The sequence below is a fragment of the Gopherus flavomarginatus genome, chromosome 3 (assembly GCF_025201925.1).
Source record: "Gopherus flavomarginatus isolate rGopFla2 chromosome 3, rGopFla2.mat.asm, whole genome shotgun sequence".
Taxonomy (NCBI): domain Eukaryota; kingdom Metazoa; phylum Chordata; order Testudines; family Testudinidae; genus Gopherus; species Gopherus flavomarginatus.
Window position 1 is genome coordinate 101,066,849 of NC_066619.1, and position 12,721 is coordinate 101,079,569.

At 43.0% G+C, this 12,721-nt stretch overlaps 1 protein-coding gene across 1 annotated transcript in view; it reads left to right on the forward strand.

The window, feature by feature from the left end:
* The window catches only part of VPS13A (vacuolar protein sorting 13 homolog A), a 322,609-nt gene that overhangs the window by 84,377 nt on the left and 225,511 nt on the right, over nucleotides 1-12,721 (forward strand). Inside the window, exons 17-19 of the mRNA XM_050945432.1 lie at nucleotides 3,436-3,578; nucleotides 9,488-9,689; nucleotides 9,782-9,896. Coding sequence (XP_050801389.1) covers nucleotides 3,436-3,578; nucleotides 9,488-9,689; nucleotides 9,782-9,896 — 460 coding nt within the window. The remainder of the gene's footprint in view (nucleotides 1-3,435; nucleotides 3,579-9,487; nucleotides 9,690-9,781; nucleotides 9,897-12,721) is intronic.

Here is a 12,721-nt window from a genome sequence, read left to right on the forward strand (position 1 = left end):
TGTTTGGGGGAAGCTGAGCGCTGCAAGACTGAGCACTGCAAAATCTGTAAGGCCTTTAAGCCAAGAACTAAGAAAGAGAGAGACTTTCACCTCAAGCAGTTGCTCATACACTACAACCTCCGGCCTCAGGCCAGCCGGCTTCGGTGCCAGCGTCCTTGCTGCGGGGTGCCCCGGCATCAATCCGTGATCCGGTGCCGGTAGAGCACCGCAAGCATGTTCCACTGAAACAACAGGACAAGCCTTGGCACCGCTCGACCTCTCCAGTACACCGACAGCAAGAGGGGTGGAGAAGAAGTACTTTGCCCCTTCCAAGGGATACAACTTCCTTTTTTCTCATCCAACCCCTGTTCACTGGTTGTCTCAGCCGTGACTGAACCAAGCCCCAGGCCCTAAGGCAAAGGAGGCTAAACGTATTTCTAACCCAGCACCTGTTCAACCTTTGGAGCTGTCAAGGGACCTCTCAGATCAGCAGGAAGATTTGCCTAAGTCTGAGGATGGGATGAATGTCTTTCAGAGGAACCATAGGAGTCCCCTCCAGAAGAATGTACAGGTGGCACCTCACCAGAAGATCAGATTGGTGCTTCATCTGTCCAACCTTCTGATGAACAATAACTGTTTTTGAGGAACTATTGGGGAGAATGGCAAACTGCAGCTTCAAATAGGCTACAGTACTGGAGACATCAAATCCCCTGTTGGATGTGTTACAAATGCAGACCAGGGATAAACTAGCTCTGCTTACCAGCTCTGGCCTTCTTAACCTGGCCAAGGATGTCTAGCTCAATCTCTTTTCATCCTCCCTGTATCCAAGAGAGCTGAAGGGTATCAATTTTTGCTGTGTTGTCCTTTGGCAAACTCCATGGTGGGATCTGTACCATAGGAAGGAGTTAGAGGCAAGAAGACAAGACCTCTCAACTCTTCCCTTTCTGACTTACAGGAACCTGAGGTTTTGCCTAGAGAGGCTGTTTGTGTGGCTTACTAGACCTTTGAGTGGTCAACTCTCAAGCAATTGTGTTCCACTGTAATTATGCCCTGTGGAAAGCGATGATGCCTTGCCCAGGTCAAAGAAGGGAGCAGCCTGGACTGTACTCTGAAAGTATCATATGCATATTAGACATTTCTTAAGAGCAACATATGGTGCCTTGGACTCCAGTGCCGGAAGAGAGTCCAAAAGAGTGGCTCTAGAGAGGTACTCCTGGCTGAAATCCTGTGAATGTCCTTTTGGAAGAAATGGATTCTCTTTTCAGGAAGGGAGCCATAGAGGAGGTTCCACAGGAACCCAGAGAAAAAAGGCCTTTACTCCACCTTAGAAATCTCAACAGATACATAAGAATGCTCAAGTTCAGGATGCTCACTGTAAGGGACATTATCCGTTCCTTATCCAAGGGAGACTGGTATGTGCCTCTCAGTTGCAAGGGCACCACTTCTTTGTGGTTATTAAGCGCAGATCAGGTATCTGAGGTTCTATCTAGGGATGATGCACTACCACTTCAGAGTTCCTCTTTTTTGCTTTTTCACAGCTCAAAGAGTCTTCACTGTGATGCTTCACATGAGATCCAGGGTTGTGTAATACTTCACCATCACCCACTCTTAGTGTGAAGCAGCCTTGTCTGTTCCTGCTGTGTATCAGCTTCCTGAATCCATCAGTCTGTGGTAACACAAGCACTACCTTCCAGGCCTCTGGTAACAGGCACGTGCCAACCACTGAGTCCCTGAAGCATTCACCTTGGTGGGGATGAAAATGTGAAGGCAGGCTTACTCAGTAGGTGGTCACGTGATCAACACAGGTGTTCAGTGAAACCAGTGGTAACCAGTGCGCTATGTCACAGATGGGTTCACGAGGTAATAAACCTCTTTGAACAAAACATCTAATGCCAAGTGTATTGAATGGGAGCACACACAGTCAAAAGTTATCTGATGTGATTCTGCTAGACTGGAGACAATTTCTTTACACCTTCCAGTCTTGCTTCCTGTTACCCAGAGTCAGAAGGAAAACCATTGTGGACAGATCACATACTAATAGCCCCAGTTTGTCATGTCAGCACTGATATCTAGATCTCCTGTACCTGGCCAGGGATCCACAATATTTGCTGCCTTTCTCTGCAGACCTGCATCAATAACAAGGGGAGGATTCTGCATTCCAACCCAAAGACACTTTACCTGGCATTGTGGAGGAGGAAACTGCTAACTAATATGGACTGTTTATGCTCTTGTAATCCAGGAAAAGCTTCACCATGAAATGCTATAGACAAAAAAAGGAAACAGTTTACTATCTGGGCCATTGTTAAAGGATTTGTTCCATCTCAAGCTGGGTCTCTGCAGTCCTAGAGTGCCTTGTACACATGACGTCTCAGGGCTTAGCTGTAGCCACGCTAATAGTCCATAGGGCAGCAGTTACCTGTTCATCACATTTATGTTATGGACAAACACATCTTCTCTTACCTTACAGTCTCTGGATTCCTTGAGGACATGGTAAGTTTGTTTTTCCCCGTTAGGGAGCCTCTACTTTTATGGGACCTAAAACTTGTCCTAACAAAGCCAATGGGCTCTCCTTATGAGCCTCTGACGGAAGCCCATCTCAAACATTTATTGATCAAAACTGCCTTCCTCATTGCAGCTGCTGTGTTTTGATGGCTTCTCCATCTTGTATTGTATTACACAAGACAGAATCACGTTGAAATCCCATCCCTCTGTCATGCTTAAGCTGGTCTCAGATTTTCCCCTAGTTCAGTGTATTTCCCTGCCTGTGTTCTTCTCCAGACTCCATTTCCATACCCTAAATATCAAGTGGGCATTTTATTCTTATCTGGAAAATACCAAGCCTTTAGAAAATCCAATAGGTTATTTGTAGGATTAGGAATTGTGTAGATCATTGTTACATTTTAATTAGGAAACTAGTAACCTATTGTTTAAAGATCCATTTCATGACAACCACTGTAACATCATTGGCATGTGTTAGCAGGTTCCCCTGGTGGATGTAATATCTTGCTCCAATGCCTGATTTGGGAGAGCTGTGTTACAGTTTATATTTACTTAACAACTCCTAGTTCACTGTTCTCCTGGTGGAGCACTTTTTGGTAAGTAGAATAAACAGGGGCCCTCGAAGAAAGGAGTTACTTTCCAGTAACTGTTCTTCAAGAGTTGCCCCGTACATTCATATTGTTTACCTACTCTCACCTCTACATTGCAGTTTTGTCTACTCTGCAGTTAGTGGGTAGAGCTTGGGTGGTGGGGTGGCATGTGTGCATTCCTACAGAGTGAGGCGATGACATCACTCTCATGTAAGATCTCTTGTGAAACCCCCAATGACATGAGTTTTCAAGGTAATACCACCACTCAATGCCAGGAGCGCAAGTGTGAATGCACCAAGGTGACTCTCAAACTACAACACTTAATGGTAGATGATCTCTTTATTGTACGTTTTCCTGTTTTACATAGTATGAAGCCATGAAGCTTTCTGTAAAGCTGTTAAGCATGTCCATATCAATAAGGGAGAACAAGGAGAAATCTGAGCTGATCAAATTTGCAGTAATTGACTTGAGCACAATGTTAACACAACGACCAGGTGCGCAAGCAATAAGGTAAGCATTTTCCATCAAACTATTTTTATTCCTCATAAAATGGCCAAGATCTTAATAAAAATGGTGCTTAACTTCCAGTCTTCGTTGTGCTAAAGTTCACAGACCCATTACAATAGCTAGTTTAGCCTGTTTGCAGCTTGGGGGTAGAACCAGATTGGTTAGTTACTGGCAGTAAGGGAATTCCCCATTCCTAAAGCACCAGGACAGCTTTATCTTCCTCCACAGCTGTTGGCTGGCTTTAACTCATCCTCCCTGCTGCAGAACTTTACGAGGAAAATTCTAATCTGTTTCAAATATCTCTCCGGTTCCCAGTTGTGTCCTAGGGATAGCATTTTCTTTTTGGGGCGTTCCCCCAGCTTTGCTTCCTCCTTTGAGTTACGGCAGCAGCTGTTGCCTCTGCAGCCTTCAGGGAGAAGTGTAGGCTGAAAAAGCCCTAATGCTTTATTAGGTGCATCTGGGGAGCTCAGCAGTTGGTGTGCCATCATTGTGAGTGATGTATATGAGTCCTGATACTGCTTCTTTAAGAGTGCCATGGCCAGATATGGTGAGTCTGCCTGGGTTTCCTTGTTTTGTAACTTCAGAAGCATATAGACGGTCCTTAGGGGGGGGTGGAGAGGGATTTGGGGGAGGTGAGGTTGTAGAGTTTCTCTTGGAGTCAGTGGTTTCCCCAGGAATTGAAATAGGGTGTGTGTATGTGTTTGAATTTACGGGGTGTGTGTGTTAGGACTGATGAGATACATAAAAGAGATATGAATAAAGTAAATGTTTTGTTAGGATAATGCAAATTTAACATAAGGATAATGCAAGTTACACCAAAACATATAACAGATCTAGATTTCTAAAAACATATACATTTAAAAAAATGTATTTAATTTAAATTGACTTTTCAAAAGTAAGCCATCATGGGATAAGAGGGAAGTCCTATAACAAGATTAAAAAAAGAACTAGATAAATTCCTGGAGAATATGTCCATCAGTGGCTATTAGCCAGGATGGGGAGGGATGCAACACCATGCTTTGAGTGTCCCTAGCCTGTTTGCCGGAAGTTGGGAATGGGCAACAGGGGATGGATCACTTGATAATTACCTGTTCTGTTCATTCCCTCTGAAGCACCTGTCTTGACCACTGGGCTATATGGACCATTGGTCTGACCCAATATGACCATTCTTATGTAAAAATTAATTATAGTAATAAAAATGTTTAGTGCAGAAACTCCCCAACATAATGACCTCTCAAGATAGCAACAGTGTGAGATAACAACCTGGGCAAATAATGCATTTTAAAAATCTTGGCCTACTAGGAAATATATTTATATACGTTTCCATTCCAGTTACAAATCTAGCATTTGGGAGCAAAGTCACTAAAATATAGTCCAACAAACAAATGTTTGTTTAACGTACTCCTCACTTTTCTCTCCACTGCACCCCACTCACCGGTGTTGTCCTTGGTCAGTGGAGACTCAGAGTTCAGAGATGCTTTCACTTGAATACACCTCTCAGGTGAGGGACAAGAAGGCACCTTGCTCGTTCCTCCAGCTGCTCACGGTTACCTCTGGCCACAGCTGTTCGTTGTGCCACCGTTCACTGCACCACTCTGTTGCCAGTGGCCCTGCACAGTCACCTTCTGCTGCCACCTGCCACTGTGACCTCTGTGAGTTGGTCTCTTGAGGTTCCACCAGCTTTCAGTGATTTCAGCTGAGCTCTCAGTGGCGGAACCTCGCTGCTAGTGGAGTCTGGGCTATCTTTTACACAAAAACACTGTACCCACAGGAATACTGTCCCCACAGCAGGACTAAGCACTTAGACATAATTATCAGTGATTTCAGTTGCAGTGGTCACTTAACAGAACAAAAGACTATCTATGGATCCTAATCAGCTCTGTCTTTAAACAGTGGAGAGGGACAGGTCCCCACCCTCTCTCTTGATGCCCTTAATCAGCACAGGCTAAGTACATTTCTACTGCCCTTTACTCATACAATAAGAACAACAACATTTCATTCCCACCCCGCATTCAAGTGTTTTTGTAACCCAACCCCAGCCAAAATCCATCACTTGAGCAGCACAGCTCTGTTTGCTGTATATGTAGGTAAATTAGGTGCGAATGTAAATACAGTCTGGTCCTAAAGCCTTTTCCCCTAGCCCCCAGCTCATCATTAGCTGTCAGGGAGAGCTCATTTAGACTTTGCTTACAAATCATCATTTGAAATTATTAGGTTGTCCAGCATCACTGAAATGAATACTCTGACATTATCATAAAAAACAACAGCTGTATAAAGAAGCTAGTCTCTGTTCATACTTTCCAAATCTATTATACTTTCAGGTACACATATTTTATCATACACTGAATATGCTTTTAAAGTGTGTATTAATATTTCAATTTCAATTCAAATTTCCAAACAGTCACTAAATTGGCATGTTTCAGAGTAGCAGCCGTGTTAGTCTGTATTCGCAAAAAGAACAGGCGTACTTGTGGCACCTTAGAGACTAACAAATGTATTTGAGCATCAGCTTTCATGGACCCACTTCATCGGATGCATAGAATGGAACTTATAGTGAGGAGATATATATACGTACAGAGAACATGAAAAGGTGGGAGTTGCCCAACCAACTCTAAGAGGCTAATTAATTAAGATGTGCTATTGTCAGCAGGAGAAAAAAAATGTTTGTAGTGATAATCAAGATAGCCCATTTAACGCAATTTGACAAGAAGGTGTGAGAATAGTTAACTTGGGGAAATAGATTCAATGTGTGTAATGGCTCAGCCATTCCCAGTCTCTGTTTAAGCTTAAATTGATTGTATCTAGTTTGCATATTAATTCAAGTTGGAGTCTGTTTTTGAAGCTTTTCTGTTGTAAAATTGCCACCTTTAAATCTGTTACTGAATGGCCAAAGAGGTTGAAGTGTTCTCCTTCTGGTTTTTGAATATTATGATTCCTGATGTCAGATATGAGTCCATTTTTTTTTTTGTGTGTAGCGACCTTCTGGTTTGGCCAGTGTACGTGACAGAGGGGCATTGCTGGCGCATGATGGCATATATCACATTGGTAGATGTGCAGGTGAACGAGCCCCTGATCGTGTCGCTGATGTGATTAGGTCCTATTATGATGTCACTTGAATAGATATGTGGACAGAGTTTGCATCGGGCTTTGTTGCAAGGATAGGTTCCTGGGTTAGTGTTTTTGTTGTTTGGTGTGTGGTTGCTGGTGAGTATTTGCTTCAGGTTTGGGGGCTGTCTGTAAGCAAGGACAGGCCTGTCTCCCTGGATCTGGGAGAGTGAGGCATCATCTTTCAGGATAGGCTGTAGATCTTTGAAGATGCGCTGGAGAGGTTTTAGTTGGGGGCTGAAGGTGACGGCTAGTGGTGTTCTGTTATTTTCTGTGTTGGGCCTGTCCTGTAGTAGGTGACTTCTCGGTACTCTTCTGGCTCTGTCGATCTGTTTTTTCACTTCAGCAGGTGGGTATTGTAGTTTTAAGAATACTTGATAGAGATCTTTTAGGTATTCGTCTCTGTCTGAGGGATTGGAGCAAATGCGGTTGTATCTTAGAGCTTGGCTGTAAACAATGGATCACGTGGTGTGTCCTGGATGGAAGCTGGAGGCATGTAGGTAAGTATAGTGGTCAGTAGGCTTCCAGTGTAGGGTGGTGTTTATGTGACAATTGCTTATTTGCACAGTAGTGTCAAGGGAATAGACTGCTTGTGTGGATTGATCTAGGCTGAGGTTGATGGTGGGATGGAAATGGTTGAAATCATGGTGGAATTCCTCAAGGGCTTCTTTTCCATGTGTCCAGATGATGGAGATGTCATCAGTGTAGCACAAGTAGAGTAGGGGCGTTAGAGGATGAGAGCTAAGGAAGCATTGTTCTAAGTCAGCCCTAAAAATGTTGGCATACTATGGGGCCATGCGGGTACCCATAGCAGTGCTACTGACTTGAAGGTATATATTGTCCCCAAATGTGAAATAATTGTGGGTGAGGACAAAGTCGCAAAGTTCAGCCACCAGGTTTGGCATGTAACTAGTTCACAAAACTGGGGAGTGGGGAATTCGGGGAGGTGTAGGGAAATCACTGCTTGGAGTTGTTTGGGGAAAAGATTTGATGATCTTGAATTTCTGGGTGAATTGTCGTGTGAGAGTCATCTTTGAGTTCTTTATTGTAGGTGGTGACAGAGAGATCTCAGTTGACCTCATGTGATGTATTTCGTCCAGTATGCTAAATGCCCAATTTCAACTATGTGGGTGAAACCAGACAATCTTGATTGGCAGAAAAGATGCTGAAGAAGGAAAATAATTGGTTAGGAAAAATGTTCCATTTTGATGGCAAGTTGTTAGTGCTGCTAGGTTAAATTACTGTTGCCAGTGTTGCTGCTCTTGGAGCTCCTATGTCAGCTGCACTAGCAGAGAATGTAGCTTACTGATTCAGTAGACCTTAGTGTGATTCATAAGGAAAGACCACAGGCTCAGGTCGGTGTTGAAGGCAGTCAGCCAGGTTTGTCGACAAGCACGGTACTAGCACCCTGGTTCATTGATTACAGGCACACTAACACATGTATTCCTATAACAATAGTACCTGCTCAGTCAGCACATGAGGATGCTGTTCCTTCAGCGAATACAAAGATGCCCTTCCTATGACTTCTCCTTTTATACATTGATAAAACCAAGTTAATTATTACACTCCAGACATTGTTAGATACTACCCTTATTCTTGTACCTCCTAGTTAGAACAAAACATCCTTATCTATTATTCTGTCATCCCATCCTAATCTTCCAAGAGGTTGGTGTGTTCCTGTATCGTCTCTTATGAGTGTGTTTGTGTAATTACTTGAGAGATCTGTGTGTCTCTGTACTATCCTCTCGGGTCAGGGATATGCTTACTTGGTTAGCCAATACCTGATGTGTTACTATTCTGCCATGGCCAGGCATACGCTGGTTCACAGTCATTGGTTCACACAGTTATGCCTATATTAAATACAGTAACTCCTCACTTAACGTCCTAGTTATGGTCTTGAAAAATACAACTTTAAGTGAAACGATGTTAAGCGAATCCAATTTCCTCATAAGAATTAATGTAAACCGGGGGGTGAGGGGAAGGGTTAGGTTCCAGGGATTTTTTTTTTGCCAGACAGAATACATTATATACATATACAGTGTAAGTTTTAAATAATTGTAAACAATTTAATACTGTGCTCACCAATGATGATTGTGAAGCTTGGTTGAGGTGGGGCGTAGCGGGGTGGGAGTGTGGGGGCTTGCTTGCTCCCCGGCTGGAATGCTGGGGAGGCAGAACGGGCAAGACATCGCACCCCGACCCTGCTCCCTGGCAGGAGACTTGGGCAGGCGGAATGGGATAAGCCCTCATGCCCTCACCCCACTTCCTAGCCGGAGCACCGGGTGGGGGGAATGGGACAATTCCCTCTTGCTCCCCAGGAGCACCAATTGGGGGAAGCCAAACAATATTATAAGGGAACATTGCAGGACTTTAAAGGAGTATGTTCTCTAATAGGTCAGCGACCTAATAACGAAACGTTAACTGGGATGACATTAAGTGAGGAGTTACTGTAGAGAGAGGGAATCCTGCTATGGACTAACTGGTCTTGTGGATCCTGCTGATGTACTGGTAATATGCTTTCATATAGTCCTTTTTGACCTGGGAGTAGATGAAAGTGCATTGAGGAGATGTTAATAGCACATCAGCAGGGTCCATGTAGACAGTTCATTGTGGGCTAGTGCCAGGTAGATTCACTCCACAGCTTGTCGCAAATTAAATGTAGACAATTCCTTAGACTTGTTTTGATGGAGGAGGAGATTTGTTCTTTTAACCTGGCACCTGCTACTTATCTTGTAGTCTGAGACATCTGCTGTTTATTTAAACATTCAATTTAAATGTAATTTCTATACTGTTTTCACTTTATACAGGTTTGAAACGAAAATAAGCACATTTGAAGTTACAGGCATGTCTCAAGAAAAATTCATACCCTGTCTGCTATCTTCTCGAACAGTCCATTCGGAAAACAATACATCACTCTTGAGCATAATGTTTGAGACCAATCCTTTAGATGAGAAAGCTGATCAGAAGCTTAGAATTGAATCACAACCATTGGAAATAATATATGATGCAGTAAGTGAAAAATGTTGTGAAGCATTAGTATTCTAAAAATCTGATGTAAGCATTCATTTTCTTTTATGTTTATTATATCTGTATTTTAACAGAGGACTGTGAATAGTTTAGTGGATTTCTTCAGGCCTCCAAAAGATGTACATTTAGAGCAACTGACCTCAGCAACTTTGATGAAGCTTGAAGAATTTCGTGAGAAGACGTCGACAGGTGAATGTTGTTAAACATTTTCAGTGATGCAGTTTTTAATAAATTTTGAAGGCTTTTTTTCTTTTAGCTGAATTTTTAAAATATACTTGTGTTGTAAATGTATCATAACTGCTGATTAATGTATTAATTGCAAAGAAACAAAAATAGGAAATGTTTTCCTATAGATACTTATTTACTGTGGTGATGAGGGGCCATATAAGTACTTATATGATTTAAAGTTTTCCACAAAAACATGATAAAAGATGAAATTTAAAGAGAGCGCAAAATGTCAGTACAGTAAAAGGGTAAAACTATCACTGGTTTCAGGAGGTTTTGAGATATGTGTTTTTTAAGTTATATAACATTTTGGCATTCATTGAGTACAAGAAATGCGCCCTGTCACCTAATATAATTAATACATACAAAGTTTTTGTTTGGAAACAAGGTTGTTGCATACCTGACACAAACCCACAAAACAAGGAAATGAAAAGATAAACCACTTAACAGTACATACCTTCTACTCCACACACACACGGGTACCTTAGGATCAGGGTCCTACCAAAATCATGGTCTATTTTGGTCAATTTCATGGTCATAGAATTTTAAAAATAATAAATTTAATGATTTCAGATATTTAAATCTGAAATTTCACAGTGTTGTAACTGTAGGGGTCCTGATCCAAAGGGGATAGTGAGGGCATTGCAAGGTTATGGTAGGGAGGTTATGGTATTGCCGCCTTTACTTCTGCACTGCTGCTGGCGGTAGAGTTGCCTTCAGAGCTGGATGGCTGGAGGGTGGCATCTGCTGGCCAGGAGCCCAGCTCTGAAGGCAGTGCCATCGCCAGCAGCAGCATAGAAGTAGGGATGCTGCTTACTTCTTATGGTATTGCTACCCTTACTTCTATGTTGCTGTCTTCCGAGCTGGGCCCTTGGTCAGAAGCCACCACTTTCCAGCTGCCCATGGCTGCCCTTACTTCTGTGCTGCTGCTGACAGTGCTGCCTTCGGAGCTGGGCGCCTGGCCAGCAGCCACCACTTTCCAGCCACCCAGCTCTGACGGCAGCGCAGAACTAAGACAATCTTTATATCTAGTAGTAAAAAATAAAAATAATAAATATGCACCTAATGGGAGGGATGAGCTTGTATTGATGAACACAAATCCTTAAAGCTCCATGTGAATTCATATTCCAAATATTTTGGATCGTATTTGTGGCTTCTTGGCTTTTTACTGCTGTTTGGAACTTCATTTGTCAGCCCATCTTTTGCTGCAAGACGCAATCGACTCCCCTTCAGTACTCCCCTTCCCTCCACTTTTCTTCAGAAAATGGTTCATTAATAAAATTATTTCTACAGTAACTTTTCAAATTTGGTTTCAACACAACATGCTGAGTAGGCTGCCAGATAAACACACGTACCTGAGTACAGGAAGTGCCTCAGTATTGGAAATGATGCACAGGGCCTACTGGGGGTGGAAAGCAGGGAAATTTTGGGTCTGCATGCCACAAGTGGGCCTGCCCAAACTAAATTGCTCAGGCTTGAAAGCCCTGCCCAAGTGGGACTCAGGCTTAGGCTTCAGCCCCCTGCTGCCCACAGAGCTCCTGGCTCTGGCTTCAGCCCCACCATCACCTGTGAAGCTCTGGGCTGGAGCTTCAGCCCCACCACGACCCACAAAGATGTGGGCTGGGGTTAATCACTTGCATGGTGGCTCAGACAACTCTTTTAGGACTTCTTGGGTGCAGGTAATCCAGGCCTACTGATTTTTAAAATGTTCATCCCTACTAGAAGCTGTTTGTTGTCCTCAGTTACTATGGGATTGCAAATGACTTTATCATCCTCATATCGTATGAATATATCATCCTACTTCTTTACAAATACAGAAGATTTAAATAAACACTTCTGCCTCTTCGGAATTATTATTAACATTTTTACCAACTCCATCTAGAAATGGACCTCTGTCATTGTTAGGCATTCTTTTGTTCCTAATATACTTAACAAAAGAAACAAAATGAAGACACTAGGAAGTTTAGACTTAAAATTAGACGAAGGTTTCTAACCATTAGAGGAGTGAAGTTCTGGAACAGCCTTCCAAGGGGAGTAATGGGGGCAAAAGACCTATCTGGCTTTAAGATTAAGCTTGATAAGTTTATGGAAGGGATGGTATGATGGGAGAGCCTAATTTTGGCAGTTGATCTTTGATTATCGCCAGATAAGTGTGCCCAGTGGTTGGTGATGGGATGTTGGATGGGATGGGATCTGAGTTACTGCAGAGAATTCTTTCCTGAGTGCTGGCTGTTGAGTCTTGCCCACATACTCAGGGTTTAGCTGATCGCCATATTTGGGGTCGGGAAGGAATTTTCCTCCACGGCAGATTGGCAGAGGCCCTGGAGGTTTTTCGCCTTCCCCTGCAGTGTGGGGCATGGGTCACTTGCTGGTGGATTCTCTGCAGCTTGAGGTCTTCAGACCACAATTTGAAGACTTCAATAACTCAGGCATAGGTTAGGGGTTTGTTATAGAAGTGGAGGGTAGGGTTCTGTGGCCTGCTTTGTGCAGGGGGTCGGACTAGATGATCACATTGGTCCCTTCTGACAGTAGAATCTATGAATCTATGAAAGAGACTCTCCTTCTTATCCTTAGCTCTGTCAGCCATGGATTTTCCTTGTTATCTTTAGCTTACATTATCAATTTTCTCCACTTAATGACGTCTGATGTATATTGGTAACTGTCTGCTTCCCCCATTTTTCATTTCTAGTTTACAATCTTCACTTCCCCTCTTAACTACGTTGGTTAATGATCATAGATAAATTAGTAGTTGAGACTTGAAATTCAAAAAATCAAAAGGCAGTGTGTAC